At 42.4% G+C, this 27,353-nt stretch overlaps 2 protein-coding genes across 22 annotated transcripts in view; one reads left to right on the forward strand and one right to left on the reverse strand.

Annotated features, from left to right (window-relative positions):
• WNK1 (WNK lysine deficient protein kinase 1) overlaps positions 1-22,812 on the forward strand; it is a 197,307-nt gene extending 174,495 nt beyond the window's left edge. For 7 of the 10 annotated variants that reach the window (XM_066258668.1, XM_066258660.1, XM_066258661.1 and 4 more), the window contains 7 exons: positions 3,033-3,091; positions 7,840-8,501; positions 9,858-10,060; positions 11,676-11,870; positions 19,176-19,363; positions 19,806-22,213; positions 22,327-22,812. In XM_066258668.1, the coding sequence (XP_066114765.1) occupies positions 3,033-3,091; positions 7,840-8,501; positions 9,858-10,060; positions 11,676-11,870; positions 19,176-19,363; positions 19,806-20,126 (1,628 nt within the window). In that variant the 3' untranslated portion in view covers positions 20,127-22,213; positions 22,327-22,812. Of the gene's footprint in view, positions 1-3,032; positions 3,092-7,839; positions 8,502-9,857; positions 10,061-11,675; positions 11,871-12,992; positions 13,065-13,706; positions 14,154-15,967; positions 16,010-17,815; positions 17,941-19,175; positions 19,364-19,805; positions 22,214-22,326 lie in introns of those variants that run through there. The other 3 variants (XM_066258659.1, XM_066258662.1, XM_066258664.1) reach the window with 3 other exon arrangements.
• RAD52 (RAD52 homolog, DNA repair protein) overlaps positions 3,856-27,353 on the reverse strand; it is a 53,769-nt gene continuing 30,271 nt past the window's right edge. For 9 of the 12 annotated variants that reach the window (XM_066258671.1, XM_066258681.1, XM_066258673.1 and 6 more), the window contains one exon: positions 3,856-5,612. In XM_066258671.1, coding sequence (XP_066114768.1) covers positions 5,443-5,612 — 170 coding nt within the window. In that variant the 3' untranslated portion in view covers positions 3,856-5,442. Of the gene's footprint in view, positions 5,613-11,246; positions 11,317-17,927; positions 18,056-25,652; positions 26,949-27,353 lie in introns of those variants that run through there. The other 3 variants (XM_066258678.1, XM_066258672.1, XM_066258676.1) reach the window with 3 other exon arrangements.

Below are 27,353 nucleotides of genomic sequence, written 5' to 3' on the forward strand. Positions count from 1 at the left end.
TGTTGCCTTTTCCTTCAGAATTAAGTTTAAAAGTGGAAATATATACTTAAATATGAGTTATACTTATGTCATGTGATTTTTGTATACCACATGCTTAATATAAAATTGCCTTTTTATAATATATTCTCCATACTACCTTACATAAATGTACTTCCCTGTATAAATATTAAGATGAATTAAAATGCTCTTACTTCTTTCTCAAATGCTAAATTTCACTTAAATCTCTCAAAATATTTTCAGGGGAATCAGCTTTTGTTTAAAATAAGTGATTTGAAAATCACTGGAACAAATTATAAAGTCAGATATGGACACACTAAAATGACATGTAGAATATGAAAAAGGTGGCCTTTTTTCTTTTTTGGGGGGGTTATGCTTTTGGGGGTGGCCTTTCAAATCACAGAAAAAGTGATAGGATATTTCAGTGAATGGTTTGGGACAACTTGACAGCCATCTGGAAAAAAGCAAAGATACACTGCTAACCTTAGACCAAAGTAAATTTCAAATGGATCAAAGATGAGAAATGATATCATAAAATGATACTGTAAGAAGACATAAAAGGAATTTTTTTAACTGTCTAGAGCAGTTGTAAACAAACTTCTATGGAAGGCTAGGAAATAAATATTTTAGTCTTTGCTGGCCGAACTCCTATTATAGCCCAGAAGCAGTAATATATAAATGAATGAGTTTTGCTGTGTTCCAATAAAATTTACATACAAAAATAAGCAGTGGGCTGAATTGGGTCCATGCATTGTAGCTTGCTGATCTGTCATATAGACAGGTGTTATTATGTTTAAATACCCAACCCAGAAGTGGTAATGGATTTAAATTTTTCCACATGGAAAAAAAGACATGCCATTAGGTCCAAAGAAAAGCAGGGAAGTATTTGTGTGTGCATTTATTCATATCACAAAAAGAGCTACTTTGCTAGTAGAAAGAATTCTAGAAATTCAACATGGATCAAAAAATCAGAACATACAGAAATAAATGTAGGCATGAAAATACTTAACTTCTTTTATGATAATAGAAATGCAAAGTAAAACTACAAGTGATAGCATTTCTCATTTCTCTGGTAAATTCAGAGAATTTACAAGCCCCAGGTGACTTGGTATAGCCTCTTTGGAGATAAATGTAGTAATGTCTTTCCAAGTTTTAAATGGAACTGTTTCAGCACTTCCATTCTTAGGTATTTATTCCACAGATCTACAGTATAAAAAATATATACATGTATAAGTGGCCCTGGCCAGTTGGCTCAGTGGATAGAACATCAGGCCAACACGTGGATGTCCCAGGTTCAATTCTCTTGTTAGGTCACACAGGAGAAGCAACCATCTGCTTCTCTTCCCCTCCCTCTATCCCTTCTCTCTCTCTCCTCCCCTCCTGCAGCCAGTTGCTTGATTGGTTGGAGTGTTAGCCTCAGGCACTGAAGACAGCTCCATTGATTCCAGCATTGGCCCCAGGTGGAGGTTCCCAGGTGGATCCAGGCTGGCACGCGCAGGAGTCTGTCTCACTTGCCGGTTGGGTCCTGGCAGGGCGCATGTGGAAGTCTGTTTCACTGCGTCCCACCAGGATCCACCCAGCAACCCCCATCTGGGGCTGATTAGAGCATTTTTATAATAGCAAGAAATCTGAACAATTTAAATGTTCATCAGTAGAAGTCTAGTTAAAATGTACATTTTTTTAAAATTGTATGTTGTATACATACAATACAACGCTATGCAACCATTAAAATGAAACATCAATACAGAATGATCTCTCAGTTATTAGATGAAAATATCAAAATCAGTATTCTACTGTTTGGGTAAAATATGGAAAATGCTAGTATAGATTCTTTATTATCTCAAGAAAGAAACAACAATTTATTGTCTTTAGAGAGGATCAAGGTGGCTTTAAAGTTGCTCAGAACTACTTATTAATGATTCTAACACCTTTACTGCCTGTTCTAGGAATTTGCCTAACTGTTGCCTAACCACTTAGCCATAGCTGGTTTTTATTTAAAAATGGGTCTTTAAATATCGTAGGTAATATTTCATTGTTCCCTTCATTTATTTGTAACTTTGAGTTAAAGAATAAATAACTGAGTATAACTGTCTGTTAACCCTTTGAGTATGAGTTTTTTACATGTTCGCTGACCCCCAGGAGTGAGTTGTTTTTTTTTCCAAAAATGAAATTAGTTCCAGTTACAGTTTTATTAACTTAAAATCCTGTTTGTTTAATAACCAATTTATGGAAACAAGAAGAACATACATTTGCCTTTTTTTAATGTTGCCGTACACATTTTTAAAATAAGTCAATCAAACCCTGGATGGTCAGGAGGCACAAGGACGTACATGAATGTTCGTACTACTCGAAGGGCTAACCTTAGTTTTTATATTAGTTCTTAATATTGTAGTTAAGCTGCAAAATTGCATTGGCTATCCTCCCTCATTTTCAGTGGCGGATACGTTCCAAGACCCCCAGTGGATGCCTGAAACCACTGATATACAGTAGTATGGACCCTACACACACACACACACACACACACACACACACACACAGTTTTTTCCTATACATAACATACCTGTGATGAAGTTTAATTTACAAATTAGACACAGTAAGAGATTAATAATAATGACTAATAAATAGAACAACTCTAACAATATACTGTAAACTTTCTCTTTCAATATCTGGAATTACCATTGGTAACTAATATCATTGAAAGTGAACCTGTGGATAGGGGGACTTCTTTAAGTAACTTATTCCTTCAACCAATGCTGTATCAACATACATGTGTACAATAGGGGGTCAATGATAAATTTTTATACTTTGACAAATTTTCCCAAACAATATAACCTTTCAAACAAAAAATATCTTGTAGGAGAGCAAAATAATAACTCCCCTTGTTGGACAAAGCCTAAGGGGAAATGTTCCTAGCTTCTAACAACTTTCCTCATCTGATACGTAGTTTCATTTGGCTGTATTTCTGGCCAAAGGGGAAAAAAGCTAATTAGAGATGCTAATTTAAGGGGTTTTTTCCCTCCATTTCCTTGTTCCAGTGTCACAAGTCACAGCAACTAGTTCGGGAACTGATGTCTTTAAGATGGGGCGATTTCAGGTAAGGCAATCACTTTTCCTTGCTTTGATTTCTTTTTGGGGAAGAATGTATACTTAATAAAATAATTGCCTACTTTCTGAGATATAATTGCTAATTTGTAATATATAATCCACATTATTAAAGAAAATATGGAATACTTAGAACAGTAGATCAATAATATATAACACTATCCTCCCACCCTCCTCAGGATTACTTTTTGGGTTGTATTTCCTTCCATTCCTTTTTTCATGTACATATGTATAAAATTGACCTTGCTTCATTTCTGAATGATATTTTGTAGCTTTTCCTTCCATCTAGTGATTTATTTACCTATCATTCTCCTATTGTTAGTCATTAGGTTGCTTTTCCAACAAAATAAGTAAGGTAACAGGCCCTGGCCATTTGGCTCAGCGGTAGAGCGTCGGCCTGGCGTGTGGGGGACCCGGGTTCAATTCCCGGCCAGGGCACATAGGAGAAGCGCCCATTTGCTTCTCCACCCCCACCCCCCTCCTTCCTCTCTGTCTCTCTCTTCCCCTCCCGCAGCCAAGGCTCCATTGGAGCAAAGATGGCCCGGGCTCTGGGGAGGCTCCTTGGCCTCTGCCCCAGGCGCTAGAGTGGCTCTGGTCGCGGCAGAGCGACGCCCCGGAGGGGCAGAGCATCGCCCCCTGGTGGGCGTACCGGGTGGATCCCGGTCGGGCACATGCGGGAGTCTGTCTGACTGTCTCTCTCCGTTTCCAGTTTCAGAAAAATACAAAAAATAAATAAAATAAGTAAGGTACCAGTAAACACCTTTGTATATAAAAATATTTTCCATGTTTAGGATAATCTTTTTAGGATTCTGAGGTAAAAGTACTGAGTCAGCATCAAGTGATACATCATTTTATTTTCCTAGTTGGTCCAACAAGTGAACATTTTCTGGCTCTTAGTGTATAGTGCCAAACAAGCTTTAAAATTCACTTTTATCACTGCTTTCACAACTGCTTTCTAATAAGTCTTGTCAGCTGATTGTCACAGCAACAGTGACTACTCGGAGTAGCAAACCTGTCATTTGGTTCTCGTTCCTCGCACAGGGCTCCACTTGTGGTGACAGTGACTACTCAGAAACCAAATGAGATGCACCAAGAGGCCAAGAGGAGGCAACAGTCCTGGACAGCAGTTCAAAGGACTAAAGCCTCGTCCCTTGCCTCACTCAGATATTTATTAGCCAGTACAAATAACTAAAGGAAGCAGACAGAAAAAGTTTTTAGTGGGTGACGTAAAAAACAAGGAACAACATGCCTGACCAAGTGGTGGCGCAGTGGATACAACATCGGACTGGGATGCGGAAGGACCCAGGTTCAAGACCCCGAGGTCGCCAGCCTGAGCGTGGGCTCATCTGGCTTGAGCAAAAAAAAGCTCACCAGCTTGGACCCAAGGTCACTGGCTCAAGCAAGGAGTTACTCAGTCTGCTGAAGGCCCGTGGTCAAGGCACATACGAGAAAGCAATCAGTGAAAAACTAAGGCGCCGCAACGAAAAACTGATGATTGATGCTTCTCATCTCTCTCTGTTCCTGTCTGTCCCTATCTCTCTCTCTGACTCTCTCTCTGTTCCTGTAAAAAAAAAAAAAAAAAAGACAAGGAACATGCTAACTCTGGATCTTAATCTCTGTTCTGAGAACCTAAACATTTCTTTCTTTTCCTTTTTTTTTTTTTTTCCTTTTTTCTTTTTGACAGATACTAAGAGGGCCAGATAGGAAGGGAGAAAGATGAGAAGCATCAGTTCTTTGTTGCAGCTTAGTTGTCTAGTAATTGCTTTCTCATATGTTCCTTGACCAGAGGGCTTATAGCAGAGCAATGACCCCTTGCTCAAGACAGTGACCTTGGGCTTTAGGCCAGTGACAATGGAGTCATGTCTATGATCCCATGCTCAAGCTGGCGACCTCAAGGTTTCAAACCTAAGCCCTCTGTGTCCCATTTCAAAGCTCTATCCACTGTGCCACTGCCTGGTCAGGCAAGCCTAAACATTTCTTGTTGCTGAATTTCATTCTGCTGTTTAGCTATTTCCAGTATGCACTGTTTCCAATACAGGTCAGAGAGGTCCCTGAACTCTAATCCACTCAGGGCTTTCGCCCTAGGGTGCCTCTCTGCCTCAAATTGTTATCCTAAGTCTGCATGTCTTCATAGCACCTTCCTACATATCTCCTTTTTTTGTTTCAGTAAAGGTGAACAGAGAGTAAGATGGTTAGGTGCTCAGTGATGACTGGCTTGTTAACAAGTAGTGGTGGTTGCAGTGGAAGGTGAAGAGCAAGTAGAGAGAAACCAAGTTTTTAGGGGTCACAGGCATGTCTGCATTTTGCAAAACTTCAGCATGCCTGGTTAGATGTTTCAAAGTGTCACAGGTGATGCCAGGCACTCCCTGAGTGGATGTCCTTCTCTTTTTCGGGTTCATTTCCAGAGGTAGATTCACTATCAGCTTCTGGATCTCTGGAATCGGGTTGGTTTCTAGGTACTGATGACAACTCATGGTTAGGCTTCATGTTCCTCGTTGGTATCCAAAAAGAACCTGTTGATGACAAAATTGCAACATACCCTCACCCCCAGGTTAGTAATTTGACTGGATTCTGCCACTCAGGGCCAGCTAAAATGTCACGGTACAACACAAAAGGCTTAGGCCAGTGGTCCCCGGGCCGTGGACAGATACGGTCCGTGGACCATTTGGTACCGGTCCGCAGAGAAAGAATAAATAACTTACATTATTTCCATTTTATTTATATTTAAGTCTGAACGATGTTTTATTTTTAAAAAATGACCAGATTTCCTCTGTTACATTCGTCTAAGACTCACTCTTGACACTTGTCTCGGTCACGTGATACATTTATCTGTCCCACCCTAAAGGCCGGTCTGTGAAAATATTTTCTGACATTAAACCGGTCCGTGACCCAAAAAAGGTTGGGGACCACTGAAGTAAAGGACAAGGAACATGCTGACTCCTAATCTCTGTTCTGAGAGCCTAAACATTTCTTGTTGCTGAATCTTATCCTGCTGTTTTGTTGTTTTCAGTATGGGTCAGAGAGGCCCTGGACTCTCATCTGCTCAGGGCTTTTGCCCTAGGGTACCTCACTGTCTCTAATTGTTATCCTAACTTTGAAAGTCTTCACAGCATATTTCTACAACTGATGGTTGTTGGTGCCAATTCAATGGTAAGAGGAATCCCCAATTTGGGGTACAGTGAAGAAGGAAATTTTATTCAGTGCAAAACAACTCAATTTTGATACAGCACTAAACGTCTGTGAGGCAACCCTGGGCTAGGCCCTTCTCCGGCTAGACAGCTCTCTTCACTCTGCCCCAGTGCGGTATCTTTAGTGTTTCAGCTCAGCCAGGGAAGTGCAGCCATCAGTATGGTGGAAAAGGAAAGTGCACTCTCAGAGCCAGAGGCAAGCTGGCTTATATAGACAGAAGTCTTCACCTTTGGTCCCTGCTTGATTCATCCTCGTGCAAATGAGGACTCCAAATCCTCTAAGTCAGAAAAGAGCCACACTGTTTGGTTGGTGAAGGCTGGATGTGGCTATAGCTGCTCAACTCTGATTGGGTGGGGATAGCCTCAGTCCTTTTGGTTAAAATAGGATTCCAGGAACTCCTTTATGTATTTATTTTTCTAGGTAGAATTTTTTTTTTCTTTTTTTTTTTTTTCTGAAGCTGGAAACGGGGAGAGACAGTCAGAGAGACTCCCGCATGCGCCCAACCGGGATCCACCCAGCACGCCCACCAGGGGCGACGCTCTGCCCATCCAGGGCATCGCTCTGCCACGACCAGAGCCACTCCAACGCCTGGGGCAGAGGCCAAGGAGCCATCCCCAGCGCCCAGGCCATCCTTGCTCCAATGGAGCCTTGGCGTGCGGGAGAGACAGAGAGGAAGGAGGGGGTGGGGGTGGAGAAGCAAATGGGCGCTTCTCCTATGTGCCCTGGCCGGGAATCGAACCCGGGTCCCCTGCACGCCAGGCCGACGCTCTACCGCTGAGCCAACCGGCCAGGGCTCTAGGTAGAATTTTTTAAAGACTTGATTCATTTTAGAGAGTAGAGAGAGAGAAAAAGAAGTGGGGGAGGAGCAGGAAGCATCAATTCCCATATGTGCTTTATCAGGCAAACCCAGGGTTTCAAACCAGCAACTTCAGCGTTCTAGGTCGATGCTTTATCCACTGCACCAGCACAGGTCAGGCCCAGGAACTTTTTTTATAAGGGCTGGCTCAGATGGCAGAAACTATGTAGGCCGGTAGTTCAGTGCAGGATTCTTCCTGAAGTGCCATTTGTATGAAAGGTCCCTGTGTATAAATGGCTACTAGGCTCTGGTTTTGGGGGGGGGGGGGTGTGTGTGTTTTTAATTTGAGGCCAGTTAGCCACAGAGCTCTTCTTAGGTATCTTCTTCCTCAAGATTCACATTCTCATGATAGTACTTGGAGGGAGGGATAGCAGCACTTGGTTGTGTTGATTCTTACTTTTACTAAGATTTTGGTGTGAGTTTTGTACATATGAAAGTAAATAATTTACTTAGTAAGCTTAGCCAGCCACTCAGAATCTACATCTAATCTGTACATCTCAGTACAGATATGTTATTCTCTATAATAGTATTCTATTTATTTTCTCAATCAAAAATGGAGGGACCTTGTAACCAGATAATCAGCCTACTTGCTGGCTAGGGAATAAAGTGAGTCCAATATTTTTTTTTATGGTTTATTCTAAAAATGGGATATTGGGAACTTTTTTTTTAATTTAACTTTCATCTCTTTCCATCAGGTTTCTATTGCAATGGATGATGCTCAGAAAGAGGCTAAAAGTAAGTCAGAAGATGCAAAGTCTGTTCATTTTGAATCTAGCACTTCAGAGTCCTCAGTGCTATCGAGTAGTAGCCCAGAGAGTACCCTGGTGAAGACAGAACCCAATGGGGTAACCATCCATGGTATCTCTTCAGATGTGCCAGATAGTGCCCACCCAACTCCAGCCTCAGAAGCAAAGTCAGAAACTGGGCAGCCTACCAAGGTTGGACGTTTCCAGGTGACAACTACAGCAAACAAAGTAGGTCGTTTCTCTGTGTCAAGAACTGAAGAGAAGATCACTGAGGCACAGAAAAAGGCACCAATGGCATCTCCTCCGTTTATGGATTTGGAACAAGCTGTTCTTCCTGCTGTGATACCAAAGAAAGAAAAGCCTGAACTGTCAGAACCTTCACATCTGAATGGGCCATCTTCTGACTTGGAGGCTGCCTTCCTAAGTAGGGATGTGGATGATGGTTCAGGTAGTCCACACTCCCCCCAACAACTGAGCTCAAAGAGCCTTCCTATCCAAACTCTAAGTCAGAGCCTTAGTAACTCGCTTAACTCCTCTTACATGAGTAGTGATAATGAGTCAGATATTGAAGATGAAGACTTGAAGTTAGAGCTGCAACAACTACGGGAAAAGTAAGTATGTTTTCTATGAAAGAATAATGGCAGAATTAAGACCTAACTCCTGGTACCTGTATTAGTACTCTTTTCACTGCAATATATTTATGTCTCATTTCCTTTAAAGAGAGGGTTATAGGCAAAAGCTAGTTATCTGAATGTGTTTTCATTAGGTCTCTTGTACTCATCAGGACACACAGCATTTCTAATTACAGAATTTCATCAGTACCTCTGTATTATTGCTACTGTATTATTATTTTTATTAATAGCACTTTTTATCATTATTAACCTAATCTTAGCTATTTATTATTAGTCTACCAAATGAAATCAGTGTAGATTATGTTAGATGGTCTGTTTGTCATATTTGACAGACTGGATCAGAATAGCAAATTCAGTACTCCTATGTATATCCTCAGAAGCCAGGAAACCATTTTCTCCTAACCCATCATCACCCATTTGCCATGTATAAGATGCACCTTAATTTTGGAGGCCAAAATTTGGGGGAAAAAATGTATTACATAAAGTTATTGAACTCAAGTTTTTTTGTTTTTTTTTTATTTTTCTGAAGCTGGAAACGGGGAGAGACAGTCAGACAGACTCCCGCATGTGCCCGACCTGGATCCACCCGGCACGCCCACCAGGGGGCGACGCTCCGCCCACCAGGGGGCGTCGCTCTGTCTCGACCAGAGCCAGTCAAGCGCCCAGGGCAGAGGCCGAGGAGCCATCCCCAGCACCTGGGCCATCCCTGCTCCAATGGAGCCTCGCTGCGGGAGGGGAAGAGAGAGACAGAGAGGAAGGAGAGGGGGAGGGGTGTAGAAGCAGATGGGCGCCTCTCCCGTGTGCCTTGGCCGGGAATCGAACCCTGGACCCCTGCACGCCAGGCCGACGCTCCACCGCCGAGCCAACCGGCCAGGGCCGAACTCAAGTTTTATTCATCATAAAGTTCATACAGCTCCTCACCACTGTCAAAACTCCCATCCATTAGCTGGTCCTCATCTGTGTCTGATGACGAATCACTGTCTTCATATATTGCCTCATCCTCAGTTCCATCTATGTCATTTGAAATGCCACAACCACTGTATAAAACACACCCAGTTTTTAGACCCAAGTTTTTCTTAAAAGGGTGTATCTTATAGATGGAGAAACACGGTATTGACTTGGGGAGCTTGTTTATTTTAGCTTGGGTAGTGGAGGCCAACAAGAAGAGCTGACAGACTAGAATCCCAAGGTTGTAGAAATTAGATTAAGTACATTTGAGGCAAAGATTCAGAAGTAAGTAAATACTTGAATGGAGATTAAAGAATAGGCGGTTAATTCTTGTTTAAACAAAGGTGGTTTTAATATTTTTAAATTATGTTTGGCTATCTTTCATAGACATCTTAAAGAGATTCAAGACCTGCAGAGTCGCCAGAAGCATGAAATTGAATCTTTATATACCAAATTGGGCAAGGTTCCTCCTGCTGTCATTATTCCCCCTGCGGCCCCCCTTTCAGGGAGAAGAAGGCGACCCACTAAAAGCAAAGGCAGCAAATCTAGTCGCATCAGTTCCTTGGGGAGTAAAAGCCCCCAGCTTTCAGGTAAAAAGCTCTGGACCAAGTTAGCCATGGCTATCCCATCTTTTGTTTCTGTGTCCAGCAGTACATATAACCTTTTAAACATTTGTTATTTTTGTTTCATTGGAATCTTACTGCTATTTATTGGTAGTCTTCATTTGTAGTTGTTCTTAAGGATAAATAAAACACTTAGCTTTACCTGGTAATTCATACCTCATATTTGTCTAAACTCCTGGGCAGTTGGAAGAAAATACATTGATCTTTACTTAGGAAAGTTCAGGCAGGATTAAAAGGATTAAAATCCTTTTAATGATTGAATTGGTAATAATTGCAACTGGGATGAATATAAATTTCATATAGATATTTGAGTATGTCTTAAGTGGTAATTTCCTTGATTAAAGTTTTTATTTTATTTACCTATATTGGAATAAAGAACTTCCTAGTGTTTGTAATGAAAAAAAAATTTAAATCATAATCTCTTATAATGAGTAATAGGTTTATTGTGATAGACAGTTTTTACCCTTTAAAATTATAGTTATGTTAACATAAGTAATTGAAAAGTGAGAATCTGAAATAACTATACCTCATGTTTGCTGTGTGGTTCTAATACAAATATGTTGGAGAGCAGTTACAAACTTGGCAGCTTTTCATTCTCTAGAAGATTTTAGAGACCTAAACTTTTCTCTAGCACATTAGAACCAATTCAGTAGCAGAGTTGTGATTATAAGAGACATTAACCAATTCAGATTCTGATCCAAATTTTGACTTTTTTTTGCAGTGGACTGCTATTCCACAGATTAGTAGGGTGGAGAGAAATTAGTCAATTGCAAGACATTTGACTAGTGATTGAAGGCTACCTACCAAGAATAATTTTAAATATGTATTACTATAGTTACCTATCTTACTCTTTTGTACATGATCTGACACATGCTTACAAGAAAAATAAAGCAGATACTGCTTGCCAAACCTATTTGTATCATGGCCCAACTCAATGTTTTATAGTAGGGTGAAAAAGGCAGTTGTAGAATTGCAAAATTGAATTCTCTCACATCCCCTACATATTTTAGTCTTTTTTACTCAGCTCAGATTTGTGAACCATCTAGGTTACATAAAGCTTAAGAAATCTTGCCTGACCGGTGGTGGTACAGTGGATAGCATTGATCTGAGGTGCTGAGGTCCCAGGTTCAAAACTCCGAGGTTGCCAGCTTGAGCCTGGGTTCATCTGGCTTGAACACTGGATCATAGATATGATCCCAAGGTTACTGGCTCAACTGGAGCCCCTGGTTAAGGCACATATGAGAAGCATTGAACAACTAAAGTGCAGCAACTACAAGTTGATGCTTCTCATCTCTCTCCTTCTCCCTTTCTCCCCCACCCCCGCTTCTTCCCTCTCTCTCACTCTCTTTCTCATGCACACATGCGCACACTAGGGGGAAAAAGCTAAAAATCTCTCAGGATAGTTTCCTGTATCCCTATTACTTGTTGATTCTCATATCATTTTTCCACTCTTGTTCATTAGTTACAGCTTTTGACCCATTAATCACTCACTGACACAAGCTGGAGGAGTAAGGACAGTGCCTGTTAAGTGCGTTGGGAAAGCTGAATGTGTTTTTCCTTGTTCCACTTTATCTTCTGGCAGGTAACTTTTCTGGCCAGAGTGCAGCTTCAGTTTTGCACCCCCAGCAAGCCCTCCACCCTTCTGGCAACATCCCAGAGACTGGGCAGAATCAGCTGTTACAGCCCCTTAAGCCATCTCCCTCCAGTGACAACCTCTATTCAGCCTTCACCAGTGATGGTGCCATTTCAGTACCAAGCCTTTCTGCTCCAGGTCAAGGTAAGAAATCAAAGCAACCATCATCTTCCAATAAGGTTAAAATGGAGATATTGTCATATCCAGGACAAAAGCCTAATGAGTAACCTACTGAAGTGCTAAGGCAGTGGTCGGCAAACCGAGGCTTGGGAGCCACATGCAACCTAATAGCATGCGACGTTTTTAGCAAAGGCCAGCTTAGAAGTACCCTAATTAAGTTAATTACAATGTACCTACCTATATAGTTTAAAAAATTTTGCTCTCAAGGCTCCATTGGAGCAAAGATGGCCCAGGCGCTGGGGATGGCTCCTTGGCCTCTGCCCCAGGCACTAGAGTGGCTCTGGGCGCGGCATAGCGACGCCCCAGAGGGGCAGAGCATCGCCCCCTGGTGGGTGTGCCAGGTGTATCCCGGTCGGGCGCATGCAGGAGTCTGTCTGACTGTCTCTCCCCATTTCCAGCTTCAGAAAAAGAAAAAAGAAAAAAAAAAATTTGGCTCTCAAAAGAAATTTCAATCGTTGTACTGTTGGTATTTGTCTCTGTTGACTAATGAGTTTGCCGACCACTGTAAGGGGTTTTCACGGTTTCTGAAAGCTGATGCACTGCATTAGCCAGTGTAGACTGTTTAATTTCTCAGTATGGGGTTAGCATACTAAGGTGAAGAGCTGTACAGTTCAATTCCATATATATGTGTGTATATATAAAATCTACTTTTCAAATAGTTTTATTTATTAATAATCACTCAAAATATTCCTATAGAGGAAAGAGCTTCAAGTAACATTAGAACAAGAATTGAAAGTAGTTGGGTGTCTGTGTAGAAAAGAATGGAAAAAATATGGATAGGTAGCTTCGGTATTTTTACCACAGTATCACTGAAATTTAGAAGTTGTCTTCACAAAATAAACGTACCTGTTGGTAAGAGCACAAACTAGCTAACATTATCCCCACTATGACAAGCTTCAACTTTTTGCAGATGGAGGAATTGAGGCCTAATTTTCCTCTCCTTTATATATCTGATCTTTCTTTCGCTAGAAGCTTGTTCTGTGTGCCATTGTAGTGCATTTCACCACTCCAGCCTCAAGATTCTAACATCTTGTAGTTGTGTTCTGTCTCCTCCCTCTGTTCTTCCCTGTTTCTCCCCTCTCACAGGCTGTGTGAAGTTTAACTGTGCATCTGAGCAGGTGACATTCAAACCTGGTGGCAGGAGGACCCGATTTCTGAGTACGCCCTGCTTGGCTCTTTGTGTGTAACACCTTTACTCCTTCCTTGTCCTTGTTTTTCTGCTGCTTGGATCTGATATTTCATGCAGTCCATTTTCATTTGTCTGTGTATATATCATCTACTCAGTGGCTTGGCTGAACTACCACTGTTACCCTCAGAAGTTTGGGTCCCTGTGTTATGATAAGAGATGTAGAAATAACAGGTTTCTATAAACTTATTTTCTGATAGAATTATTTCTTCATAGATCCATGACAGAGTAGATATGGTATTAGTATACGTAGATTGCTGGGTCCTTTAGAATGACAAAGCCAACTTCACAGTCCTATTCAGTGCTGCCCCTTGTTTTGGCATGAGAAGGTACAAAAAGCGGCTTGACCACTGATGCACTTAGATCCTGGCAGCAGGTAAAAATTATACCCTATTTTTCTATTTTTCAGAGGAAGTTTGAATCTTTTTCTGGTCAGTTAATCCTAGGCAGCCATCAATTGAAAAGATGCTAGAATTTCTTTTTTGTTTGTTTTGTTTTTTAAATTGATTTGAGAGAGGGAGGGACGGGGAGAGAAAGATCAATTTGTTGTTTATTTATTTATGCATTTCTTATTTATGCATTCCTTGGTTGATTCTTGTATGTGTCCTGACCAGGAATCGCATCCACAACTTTGGCATATGGGACAACACTAACAAACCGAGCTACCTGGCTGGGGCTGTGCTAGGATTTCCTCATTGAATCCTTTCGCCACCACTGCCTTCCATCTTCATAAATCAGAGGGTGAAAGGGTTTCTGTATAGTTCGCTCTCAGAAAACATTTATTCTATTAAAGACCAAAACCTAGCCCCTGCAAGTAAAAATGGTTGGTTTAACTTGATGGCTGGGATTTCCCAGCTTTTTTCTTAAAAACAAGACACAATAGAAAGTCACCCAACCTCTCCAGCCCACCTTCCCCATCTGTGAAATGAAGACGATGCCTGTCTTCTAGGGATTTTGTACAAATCAGACGAAGTCATGTACATAAAATTAGGCAGCTGGGGAAGCACACACATCATTTCCCTCTAATTGGCCAGTGCCTGCCTGACACATGGCGATCGGTAAATGTATATTAAAATAAAATTGAAAAAATAAAACTATAGCTCATAGAAAACCTTTGTTAAGTTTAAATAAAGATCTCTTTTAAGGCCTCAAACTTCTGCTGTGGTTATTGAAGTGCTTTTTAAATGCATGTGCTAAGGCCATCACTGGTTCTGAATGTGGTTGAGAGGTCCTTGGGCCTCACATAGCACTAGTCCAGAGCTGTGTAGCAAAGGATGTGGAAGGATTACCCAGTTTGGTAGTTTTCCAAGCATGTGTGATTTTCGAGCATTTCAGATCTAGTAACATTTTGGCTAAACTGGGCTAGACAAAGCATAGTATCATCTTGATGCTTAAAATAAGCATTTAATGTATAGATCCAGCTAGAAAGATGAAAAGACATTAATGGTGGGAGAAGTATTTTTTGTGTGTGTGGTGTTTTTTTTTGCATTTTTCTGAAGCTGGAAACAGGGAGAAACAGTCAGACAGACTCCCGCATGCGCCCGACCGGGATCCACCCGGCATGCCCACCAGGGGCTACGCTTTGCCCACCAGGGGGCGATGCTCTGCCCATCCTGGGCGTCGCCATGTTGCGACCAGAGCCACTCTAGCGCCTGAGGCAGAGGCCACAGAGCCATCCCCAGCGCCCGGGCCATCTTTGCTCCAATGGAGCCTTGGCTGCGGGAGGGGAAGAGAGAGACAGAGAGGAAGGCGCAGCAGAGGGGTGGAGAAGCAAATGGGCGCTTCTCCTGTGTGCCCTGGCCGGGAATCGAACCCGGGTCCTCTGCACGCTAGGCCGACGCTCTACCGCTGAGCCAACCGGCCAGGGCTGGAGACAGTGTTTTGAAGTAGAATGTGACAGGTCAGGTCTGTTATATAGCCTGAAAAGTCTAAGGAGGGAATAAAGAGAACCAAGGCTTTTATGTAAATGTAATGTGACAAGTACCACTTCAGATTAATTCAGTAAATTCTCATCACACCCTTAAAGGTCGGTAGTGTTACACTGTTTAAATAAAAGTGTTTAGAAATATTAAACCTTACTGCTTCCTTTGGGTCTAAAATTAGAGACCCTACATCTGTCAAAGGCACATCAGTATATATCTTACAAGTGTTGGTGAACAGATTGCAAGAGGCAGAATTAAAGCAAATGTGCAAATTAAAACCTGGGGATTGGATGTCTTACTAGTTTTGAATGCATTATTCCACGGTCTCAAAATAGATACTGGTTTGGAAGCATGGCTTGTGTTAATGCTTTATCTAAGTTCAAAAGTTGCTTGTTTCACATATACTGTTAAAGATCTTTCTAGAAGGGAAAGCACTAGTACATATGTCCAGGATGTGGAACTATATTAGCCAATTTAAATTAAGTGAAAACTGTAACAGTGGTACTATCTATCAGCCTACTATGTTAGAATTGCTAACACATGTAATTGAGTGATTTTTAACAACCCAGCAGGAGAAACAGAAAGTGGGACAGGATCAATGGAAAGACTGGTTGGGTATCTGAAATTCAAGCAGTGTGATCTGAGAAACTGGAGTTCCTCCCCATCCCAAAACCCTAATGCGGGGCATTACTCTTTCATATACAAAGATTGGGTATGGAAATTCAGCTTCTTTCAGGCAGGTACCCTAGTCCATCAGGTAATCAAGTTGAGGCTTACAGCCGCTAAGGGACACCCCATAGAATCTCATCTAAGGCCAGGGCTCCACGTCCTACCAGTCTGTCTCCCCTCCTGCTTTCTCTTGCTGGGACTTTGTATGCTGTTTGGAGATTTTAAATATTTTACACTGATGTTTCTCTCTCTCTTTTTTTAACACATTGCTCTCTGTGCTTCAGGGAAGATGGTGAAAAAAGTTTGTCCTTGCAACCAGCTCTGTAGTAATTATCTTTTTTTCTGTTACTTTTTAGTCTTTGATTGCAAAGCTTGTTACCCATGAGTTCTTTGAACCCTAAACCTCACAACTCCGTGATTCCCAACTTGCATCTCTCTAGTTCTGCACCCTTTTCTAATATTCTTTAACATGCTTATTGGCTGACCATGGGGTATCCTTCCAGATTAAAAATTCATCTCATAGTGTTTTCAGGGATGACCCCTATGATGAGCCTACCTTTGGGACAATTATGGCTACATAAGCCCATGGATGTATACAGAGAGATCAAGGATTCCTGACCCCTTTGGGAAAGAATTCTTTAGTCAACAATATGTGCCAGCCACTGGAAAATCAGTAATGGTCAAAGAATATACCATCACGTCTGCTAGATTGGTGAGGTGAGAAACATGACTTTGTAGCATTTGGCTTCTTAGATTGGTGGCTTCTCATTAAAGTGCATACAGTTCAACAATCCCACAGGCCACCTAGAATGTCAACCAGAAAAGGCTATACTTGGGATATACTGGCCAGTAAATTGTGGCTACTAATAGGTTATTGTTACTAGGATCTAGCGGCATAGGGGTGGGAAAAATGTATTACGATATGAGAAAATTGGAAAACAGATTTTTGGTGGTAAAGCATACACTACTTTTTAGAGCTTTTCTGCAGAACTGAGAAAGGGTTAAAGACCAGTCAGCGTGCTTTGGAAGACAGACGTTGCACTAAGCAATGTCTGTGTTACAGGTAATTCCTAAACTCTAATAACATGGACTAACTGCACTATGTGTTCTCCTAATTTTTAGTCAGTTTTCCCCAGTTCATTCCTGGTCAGATTGGATGTGTCTATTCCCTTCTTTAATGGGAAAGCCTGTTTCAGAAGCCAGCTGTGTGGTTGACATGGTATAAACCCCACTTTCAGAATCCAGTATTTTGTAATATGGATTAAAATGAAAAATGAAATTTGATTATAAAGGGGTCTCACAGCATGAAAGGTGATGAGCATGAGACTAGAGAGGTGCGACTCCCAGCACACGTTTGGTGGGTAAGCGGTGTTGACCGTGACAGAGCTTCTTGTGTTTGGCTCTGGACAGCTCTGCTCACTTGGGGTAATTTCTGGTTTTGTTTTGATTGTCTCACTTATTCTCTGGCTCACCAAGCAATAATCATTCAAACAGGATGATTATCTTCATGCATGTGAAATGCTTGCCTTCTGGATTTCACCATCATGACTGCTACCCTCGCTGCCTGTTTCCCACCCACCGACTCACTCTTGCTATTTGAGGAAGGCTGTTTCCTATGCTTTTATATTTTTCCACTCATGTTTCTTGCACCATAGGGGCACTTGTTCTTCCCTTTCCACTGTATGTGCAGTAGCAGTGCCCTTGTGGTTCTAGCAGGCATTTATAATACACACTCTGCAGTAGTTCCATGTCTTGCCTTGGTGGTAAGAAGCATGCTTCACTTAGCTGTTAACTCAAGTAAAGACATGCTTGTGTGTGCCATGCCCTGGACAGTGTGGTGTACACTTGGCCAGCAATGGATTACAAAGGGCTTTCTCATGGCAGAGTTGCTTCAGGTATGCTGCTGTGCTCTGGTGCTGCTTTGACCTTGAAAGCAGGAAATGTATGCATTTATTTAGCCCCCAGCATTACTTGGATATCTTAAGGCCTAGTGGCTCACAATTACTTCAGTAGCTTTTATTCATTTTGCAGCAAATGTGAAATCTGGTAAGAAGTGGGGGGCGAGGGTAAATAAACAAGACCATGACTCTGCTTTCCCTCTTCCCTAACACTTGCCTCCGCATAATCTTCAGTGTGCCCTCCAGCAGAGCCGAAATCAGGCAGGACACAGACTCCTTTCTCATCAAACCATAGAAGTAGAATTCCTTCATCTTACCCCAAAGCTTCCTCCTCTCCTTGGCACCTCTACCTCAGCTGAATGTTCCCATTGCTTCCACATGAGAATGCTTGCTTTTCTGGGGAGAGGGAGTGGAAGGGCCGAGAATCCTTGAACCAGTTGAAACTAAGGTCATCTTCAGGAAAACCATGCCTTCCTGGAGTGAAAAGATTCAGGCACACAGTAAAACTTCCTCCCAAGTCATCTTGGTTCTTTACCCACAGGAAATGGGGAGGGGGGTGAAACCTCACTTCCTTCTAAGTTTGTGTTTACAAATGTGTTGATGGGTCCAGGTGAACAGAGCATGCTGTTTCTCTTACCACCTCTTTCTATAAAAGAATGACTAAAGATTGTGGCCGTGTCCACATGGTTTGGGAACCCTGTCTTTTCCTGAGCCAAGCACCTATCTTTGCATTTCTGTAAGTCCTACTTAATAAACCCTGCCCCACTGCTCAAAAAATCATCTTGTTTTGGCCTGACCTGTGGTGGCGCAGTGGATAAAGCATCAACCTGGAAACGCTGAGGTTGCCAGTTCAAAGCCCTGGGCTTGCCTGGTCAAGGCACATATGGGAGTTGATGCTTCCAGTTCCTCCCCCCTTCTCTCTCTCTGTCTCTCTCTCCTCTCTAAAAATGAATAAATAAATAAATAAATTTTAAAAATCATCTTGTTTTGCCCTGCGTTCTGCAACATTCTAGAGCAGCGGTTCTCAAGCTGTGGGTCGCGATCCCGGCGGGGGTCGAACGACCAAAACACAGGGGTCGCCTAAAGCCATGGGAAATACGTATTTTATTTAAAAATGTATTGTATAATAAATATGTATTTTCCGATGGCTTTAGGCGACCCCTGTGTTTTGGTCGTTCGACCCCCGCCGGGGTCAAGACCCAAAGGTTGAGAACCGCTGTTCTAGAGGAACTAGTCTCACTGACCATCCCTCATTAGTGCGATGCTCAGATTGATTACTGGCAGTAAGTTTCACTGTCCTGAGATGCTCTGTGAATGAGCTGAAAGAGGTCCCCACCCTTTGTGCCAACCCTCGCCTGAGTTGTTTAGCCTTATGTGCAGCTCCTGAAGAGAATCTGGTTTCATTACCCTGTTGTACCAAAACATTTGGCTAGATAAGACCTTGGAATCTTCCTTTCTTGCATGGCTTCCCAATCCATCCTCTCTCCCCATTCTGTAGTTTGCCACTTATCCTTCTGTGGAGCTTTTCCTGTTCATTAAATTATATTCCAAACACTGTTTAATGGTTATGTTCTGTTGTACCTTCTAACCCTAGGGACTAGCAGCACAAACACTGTCGGGGGAGTGGTGAACAGCCAGGCCTCCCAAGCTCAGCCTCCTGTCATGACCTCCAGCAGGAAGGGTACATTCACAGACGACCTGCATAAGTTGGTAGACAATTGGGCCCGAGATGCCATGAATCTTTCAGGCAGGAGGGGAAGCAAAGGACATATGAATTATGAGGTAAGTTTTCCCTTTTTTCCATTTTCCTAATCTATCAGTGTCACTTAGCACATCTGAGTTGGAGATGATATAAACTGCCTGGGCTGGTGCTTAATTTTACAAACCATGACCTTATCCAGTAGCTCATTAATTTTCACACTTTTTTAGAAAAACAAGACAAAAATTACCCAGGTACCCTCTTATTTTTCCTGCCCTGAATCTATTGCCTTCCCTTCCCTTTTCACACCCTGCACTGCATGCCCGCACACACACGGCACCACCCACTTCCAGGCAGAACCGTTACTCTCCCATTTATTAAGTGTAAAGAGCCAATAATAATTATTGTGAAAGGTTTTATAAGATTAGAAGTCCCAGTTGTAAAATTGTGTTTTAGTGCTATCAATTTCACAGTCATGCATGTTATGTTCATATCACACGTCACAACGAGTTGTTTCGTTTTCAGGGCCCTGGGATGGCAAGGAAGTTCTCCGCGCCTGGTCAGCTGTGCATCTCCATGACCTCAGCAAACCTGGGTGGCTCTGCCCCCGTTTCTGCAGCATCAGCTACCTCTCTAGGTCATTTCCCCAAGTCCATGTGCCCCCCACAGCAGTACACTTTTCCAGCTCCCCCCTTTGGCGCTCAGTGGAGTGGGACAGGTACCCCAGCGCCACAACCGCTTGGGCAGTTCCAGCCAGTGGGAACTGCCTCCTTACAGAATTTCAATATCAGCAATTTGCAGAAATCCATCAGCAACCCCCCAGGTTCCAACCTGTGGAGCACTTAGACCTAGAGACATTAACTGAGTAGATTTGGGGGCATGAGAGGGAGTACTGAGTGGTTGGGGGGTGAGGAAGGGGAAGTAGCCTATATACTAACTACTAGTGCTGCGTTTAACTGATTATTTCTTGCCAGAAAGGAATGTTTTTAATACTGCTTAGAGCCCTCAGAATGGAGAGTCTTCCTCCTCTGCATCTTAATTGGAGTGGGACAAGAGCAGCTTTCATATTGGTGGGGCAGCTGCACTGTGCTTTCCTGCTTCCCTGTACCCAACGGTGAAGGCAGGAAAGAGAATGGCTCTTATCAGAAAGCTACTAGAGCGCTCAAGGGAAAACTGAACCCCATCTATACTTTTCAAGTGGGGGAAGCATTTAATTTTGGAACCCACCCATGTCCCTCATTCTCTCAAGAATCTAAACCACAAGACAAAGTATTGGGCTCTCTCCTACCCTGTTCCCCCACCCCCAGTGGTTTTTTGTCTTTTTTTTTTTCTCTTTAGAACCCAGTAAAAAACACCAAGAGACTGAGGTTTCAGTCCTTTCTCATGATAGGTCATTAGTGCTTTAAGCAAGTGGTATTTGCAGCTTTGACTGCAACATTAGCAATTAGGAAAAAGTTCCCTGCGGACATGTAACTCTGCCATCAGTTTTGATGTGGAAACACTGTGATGTATAAATGTTGTTGGACAACAGTAGTTTTAAGATGAAAATATGAAAATTTTAAAAGGTTGAAAGAAAAGCTAGCTCTGTCCTTTACTTATTGAGACACTTTAACTTTCTTTGTATCTCCATTGTAGTAGATAAATAAATGTGAATGTAAAATTGTATAAATTACTGTACTTGAATACTTCTGTTCTCCCAGTATTGCTTGCTGGATATTTTAGTGCCTTGGACTTCTATTGCTTTTGCCATTAGCATCAATTTCTCATCAGACTCCAGATCAGCAAAGGGCATGTAGAAGGAAATCTTGACCCTAGCGGTAGATTATGCCAAAGGGAAACTGAAAGAGTATTTTTTTTAAGTCATTCAGCAGTTTTGTCTAGAGCAGGTGTAAGATGAGCAGGCTGAGAAGTAAAGTTCTGTTTCAGGAACCCTGAGAAGGTGTTGTAACAAAATTGAGCAATTTAAAAGATTACAGGTGGTGTGTGATAAGTGAAAGAAAAAGACTGAAGAGTGGGAGAGCAAACTTGTTTGAAGCTATGAGAGGCCTGGCCAAGGGATGCCATAAGCCTTATTTGAGCTGGGCTTAAACAGACCTGGAAGAAGGGAAGTGGGTGGGGGCTGGTTTTGAAGCTGGGAAATGTGATGGTGAAAAGTCACAGATGGAAAAAGCTGCTCTATGAAAAACTGTTTGGATTGCTTTCCTCTTGTTGCAAATGCAGCAGGCATTTCTCAATTGGGGTACTATATTTTATTAAGCATTGTAGGAAAGAGTGCTTATTCTTCCTGTTCTCCTATATAATGTCCCAATGGTTGCAGGATCATAGTCTGTTGTGCCACCTTTATTTCTCAATTGCAACTGATATTCTCACATTTTGTATTAACAAATAATCTCCTTAAGTAATAACTGCAACCAGCCAGTATTATTTAGTGCTATGCCTAGTTGTAATGGGCAGTTCTGTTATTTCAGAGCTTTCAGGAAATACTCTCCTAATTGGCTATGTTGCCATCTCTGTTATCTCTGAAGATGGGGAAAGAAACTAGGGCTCTGAATATTTTGGGTGCTTCTTGTCTTGACTCTTGAGTTGGGAAATTGACATTATTTCCAACCACTTACTCTCCCCAACGCACATCCCAGGAATCCCTGCAATAGAAGAGCCTGGTTGGCTTTCCTACCCTATTGTTCCTTAATGGGTCCTGTTTCTTTAAGTTAGCCTAGGCTCCAAAGATGCAAATGGAAGTGGAAGATTTTAGGAAGGTAGAAATGAAAAGGACAGGGATTCTACGCCCTCCTTCAACACTGTTTACTCATTCAGTCTCTGCTTATAATTCTTGGGGAGATGGTAAGAGTAAGGCTAGAACAAAGAAAGTGGCCAAGTAAATGAAAAATAGACCGCCTAAAACGAATGAAACAATACTTTCTAATAGAGCAGCGGTTCCCAACCTGTGGGTCGCAACCCCGGCGGGGGTCGAACGACCAAAACACAGGGGTCGCCTTTCCAGTGGCTTTAGGCGACCCCTGTGTTTTGGTCGTTCGACCCCCGCCAGGGTCGCGACCCACAGGTTGAGAACCGCTGTAATAGAGAAACAAGCGAACCAAATGCAGCACATTGTTATTTTGGTTTAATAATTTTGAGCTCTCAACACTCACAAAAAAGAACTGGCTTTATTTACTGTTGATTTCTTTTCCCTCCTGTGGATGAAATAACTGAAGCCTAGAGGAATAAACTAGTGCTACTGAAATGTTTAAATTATTTTTGTGTTAATAGTACACTTTGAGTATCCTTTTCCACATTAAAAAAAAATCTTTCTGAATTATAAATGTTTTCCTTACATTATTTAACAATGTACACTATTTTAAAAAGAATGAATAAACTGAATTCAAACCTTGGGTTTCTCTGCCACCGTTAATTGTACATTTTGCACTAACCGGGTGTTGCGCTTCTTGTACGAATGCATTTTGTGCTTCAGTTTGTTACCTTTTTGGACTTATTTAATGAAACCATTCAAATAAACCAAACTTGCTTTTGTTGAGTTGTGGGGTTTCATTTCCAGCCAATTCCTCTGTCATGATTTCATCAGCTCTGTTTTGTGTAAAATTTACAACTGGATTCCTAACTTCAAGAACTTGGGGGGGGGGGCAGTTCTGACCTGAACCAAGGTTATGTTGCAAAGATATTTACAGTATATCCTCAGGTATAAGATGCTCCTGTGTATAAGACGCACCTTAATTTTGGGGCCTGAAATTTTAAAAAAAATGTATTACATGGTTATTGAATTCAAGTATTATTCATCATAAAATTCATACAACTCCTCATTATTGTCAATCTCCCATCCATTAGCTTGTCCTCATCTATGTCTGATGACAAATCACTGTCTTCATATGTTGCCTCGTCCTCAGTTCCATCTGTAGCAGTGGTCTGCAAACTCATTAGTCAACAGAGACAAATCAACAGTACAACAATTGAAATTTCTTTCGAGAGCCAAATTTTTTAAACTTAAACTATATAAGTAGGTACATTCCTTACTGAGGTAGCTCCTGCATTTGGTATTTTGTGGAAGAGCCACACTCAAGGGGCCAAAGAGCTGCATGTGGCTCACGAGCCCCCGTTTGCTGACCAGGGAGGGATCTATGGCGTTTGAAATGCCACACTTCTAAAGTGACACCAATAATCTCAATCTTGATATTATCCCAGGGTCTTTTCACCCAGATACAAACTTCTCCTATAGTTGGTTTCTTCACTCTTCCTGCTGGTGTCAGATTGTCCCCAGAAGACTTCATCCATTGGTTCCATTCGTCTCTCATGGCAGCTTTGAAGGGTTTGTTAATGCTGACATCAAGTGGTAGGAGCTGGGATGTCAAACCTCTAGGTATGACAGCAAGTTTTATTTTTTGCTCTGCAGCAATCTTTGTGTTTTTTGTTATGTGTGCCCTGAACTGATCAAACACCAATAGGGCAGGTTTGCATAAGAGCCCACCTGGTCTCCTCCAAACTTCCTCAAACCAGATCTTCATCCCATCCTGATCCATCCAACCCTTGTCATGAACGTGGACAATCATTCCTTGAGGAATGTCTTCTTTTGGCATTGTTTTGCATTTGAAAATCAGCACAGGAGGCAGCTTGATTCCGTCAGCACAACAAGCTAGAACAACTGTTTAATGGCTCTTTTCATGTCCACTTGTCTTCACAGTTACAGTTTTCACCCCCTTATCAACATGGGGGACTTCATCCACATTTGCAATCTGTCCCAACTCAAACTGATGTGTCTTCAGACATTGAATGACAAAATGATGAAATTCAAGGACCTTCTGCTCATAGCTTTCAGACATCTTTTGGACAAGTCTGGTACGTGTACACATGCTTAGTTCATTCCCTTTCATGAACCTGAAGCACCAATTGTGCCCTCCTTTGAAATCAGTAACTTCTTTTTCATCAGCAATTCTTGCCTCATGCTGAACCAATTTTGTGGACACAGGAATTCTAATTGCCCTTTGCTCTTCAATCCATATCATTAATTCCCTCTCTAAATCAGGCCATCTTGCTGACTTGCTTCTCCTGGCCTTTTCAGTAGGGTTTTTTTCTAGTTTCGGATTGATTTCTCAGTTGGAGAAGGACCAAACTTACATTCAGCAGCACGATTTCCATTCACTTTTGCAAACTAGATCACTTTTTTTTTTTTTGTATTTTTCTGAAGCTGGAAACGGGGAGGCAGTCGGACTCCCGCATGCGCCCAACCAGGATCCATCCGGCACGCCCACCAGGGGGCGATGCTCTGCCCATCCCGGGCGTCGCTCTGTCGCGACCAGAGCCACTCTAGCATCTGGGGCAGAGGCCAAGGAGCCATCCCCAGTGCCCGGGCCATCTTTTGCTCCAATGGAGCCTTAGCTGTGGGAGGGGAAGAGAGAGACACAGGAAGGAGAGGAGGAGGGTTGGAGAAGCAGATGGGCACCTCTCCTGTGTGCCCTGGCCGGGAATCGAACCCGGGACTTCCGCATGCCAGGCCGACACTCTACCACTGAGCCAGGGCCTGGATCACTTTTAACTTGAATTCATTACTGTATGAAAATCTTTTCTGAGCCATTTCTGGGCAGATGTGGCAAAATGTATATACTAGTAACAAGTGCAAAACAATAAGCGCAAAGACAACAAGCACGAAAAAGCAGAAAATGAAAGTTTAAAAATCTACAACCGCTATATAAGACGGACCCAGTTTTTATACTCCAATTTTTTGGGAAACAGTGCATCTTATATATGGGGACATATGGTATGCTGGAGAAGATAAGGATATCAAAATCAAAAGGTGAATATATGACCAAATCTGCACAACAGGTAAAATGGAAATCAGAGCGAGCCACTGCCTCTTCATCTTCCCAAGGAGTAGAAATAGTTGCCTCCTGTTCTTGAAGAGTTCATTGCCTCAGGTTTCCAGCTTCCCACAACTGGGTCTGTTATCAAGCCACTGCTTCAAAAGAAAAGGTACAGCCCAGCCCTGGCCGGCTGGCTCAGCGGTAGAGCGTCGGCCTGGCGTGCGGGGGACCCGGGTTCGATTCCCGGCCAGGGCACATAGGAGAAGTGCGCATTTGCATCTCCACCCCCATCCACTCCTTCCTCTCTGTCTCTCTTTTCCCCTCCAGCAGCCAAGGCTCCATTGGAGCAAGGATGGCCCGGGCGCTGGGTATGGCGCCTTGGCCTCTGCTCCAGGCGCTAGAGTGGCTCTGGTCACGGCAGAGCGACGCCCCGGAGGGGCAGAACATCGCCCCCTGGTGGGCGTGCCGGGTGGATCCCAGTCGGGCGCATGTGGGAGTCTGTCTGACTGTCTCTCCCCGTTTCCAGCTTCTGAAAAATACAAAAAAAAAAAGAAAAGGTACAGCCCAAAATGCACCTTAAAAAGTAAACTTTTGGCCTGACCAGGCGGTTGCTCAGTGGATAGAGCATCGGACTGGGATGCTGAGGACCCAGGTTCGAGACCCTGAGGTCGCCAGCTTGAGCGCAGGCTCATCTGGTTTGAGCAAAAGCTCACCGGCTTGGACCCAAGGTCGCTGGCTCAAGCAAGGGGTTATTTTGTCTGCTGAAGGCTCGTGGTCAAGGCACATATGAGAAAGCAATCAATGAACTAAGGTGTCGCAATGCACAACGAAAAACTAATGATTGATGCTTCTCATCTCTCCGTTCCTGTCTGTCCCTGTCTATCCCTCTCTCTCTGACTCTCTCTGTTAAAAAAAAAAAAAAAGTAAACTTTTGGCCCTGGCCAGGGGTCTTAGTGGATAAGTGTCAACCCAGTACACTGAGGTCACAGATTGGATCCCCACCCAGGGTCGTTCGAGAAGCAATTTGAGTGCACAACTAAGTAGAACAACAAGTTAATGCTCCTCTCCTCTCAATGGAAAAAAATTTTTTTAAATAAAGTTCACTTGTGAACTCACTATTTGGGGGAAAGAATTGTGAACCATCTAAGCAAGCTGGAAAAATTCATGTTAAGGTGGGTTGTGTCACACATCTGAGATGGGAAAATATAAACAGCTACTTATATTTTTTGTTACAAAGTAAAGGATTTATTTTGCACTTTTGAAATGCCTTTTATTTGGCTTTAGATCATTGTTTCTTTAATTAAATGAGATTATCACAGATGAAGGTGACCGCCTAGACTGCCGCATAGTAGTAAAACATCGCCCTGGCTCTGTTCTGAGCATGGTGCACAGCACTCGTGTGGGCAACACTAGAACTCGCTGACCTAACATGAAAAAAGACAGATCACTTGATAATTTAGTAGGCAGTTGTTAAAAGTTGGTGCTTGGTAGTATGATTTATATTACTTGAAGCCACTGGTGATTCCTAAAAGTTCTATATTTATGAACATAATAGTTTGGAATAAAAAAGGCTCAAGAGCCTAAGAAAAGGTATGTACATCCCCCTAAAGCGTACCACAGTGTGAAACTGCTCGTCTTAATGTAGTAGGCTCCAATAGTCAAGTCTGCTGGAAAAGTTCAGAGTGAAGGTAAGTCCTTGAGAATAAAGCTTATTCCCTAGGAATAATGAACAATTTCATGGCCAAAATGTAGTTTTCTAAACCCTCTATGACAGTCCAGTGATGTGACCTGAGCCTCTGTTAAGATGGATCTAATTTCCTTTTCTTCGTGTCCTCACCCTTCCTGTAGGAATCGCAGTTTCCTAATAAGAAAAGTTATTAAAATATAGCTGCCATGATTGTAAACATAGCTAGTACTGTAATTTCTGAATTATATTAATGATCCTAATTTAAACTAAAAATCTAAGAATGAACATTGTTATGAGGAAAGCACCCTTCTCTTAAGCCCAATTTGCAGTAATCATGATGGCCCACTTTTCACAGGAAGCACTCCTGATGCAGTCATGCTCAAGCTTCCCACAACTGTTAGGGCTTAATCAGGACCCCAAAGGACATGCTCTGGCTCTCAAGCCAGTCATCTGTTTACTGCACTACTATCTCTCTATCCTGCTTCCATCAGCCTTTCAAAATGGAATATCGTTCCTCCCTTCAAACTTACAGAATTAAACTAGGTTCTCCCTTCAAATTTTTGTTCCTACAACACTACT

Source organism: Saccopteryx bilineata, chromosome 2 (genome assembly GCF_036850765.1).
Source record: "Saccopteryx bilineata isolate mSacBil1 chromosome 2, mSacBil1_pri_phased_curated, whole genome shotgun sequence".
In the NCBI taxonomy this organism is placed as follows: domain Eukaryota; kingdom Metazoa; phylum Chordata; class Mammalia; order Chiroptera; family Emballonuridae; genus Saccopteryx; species Saccopteryx bilineata.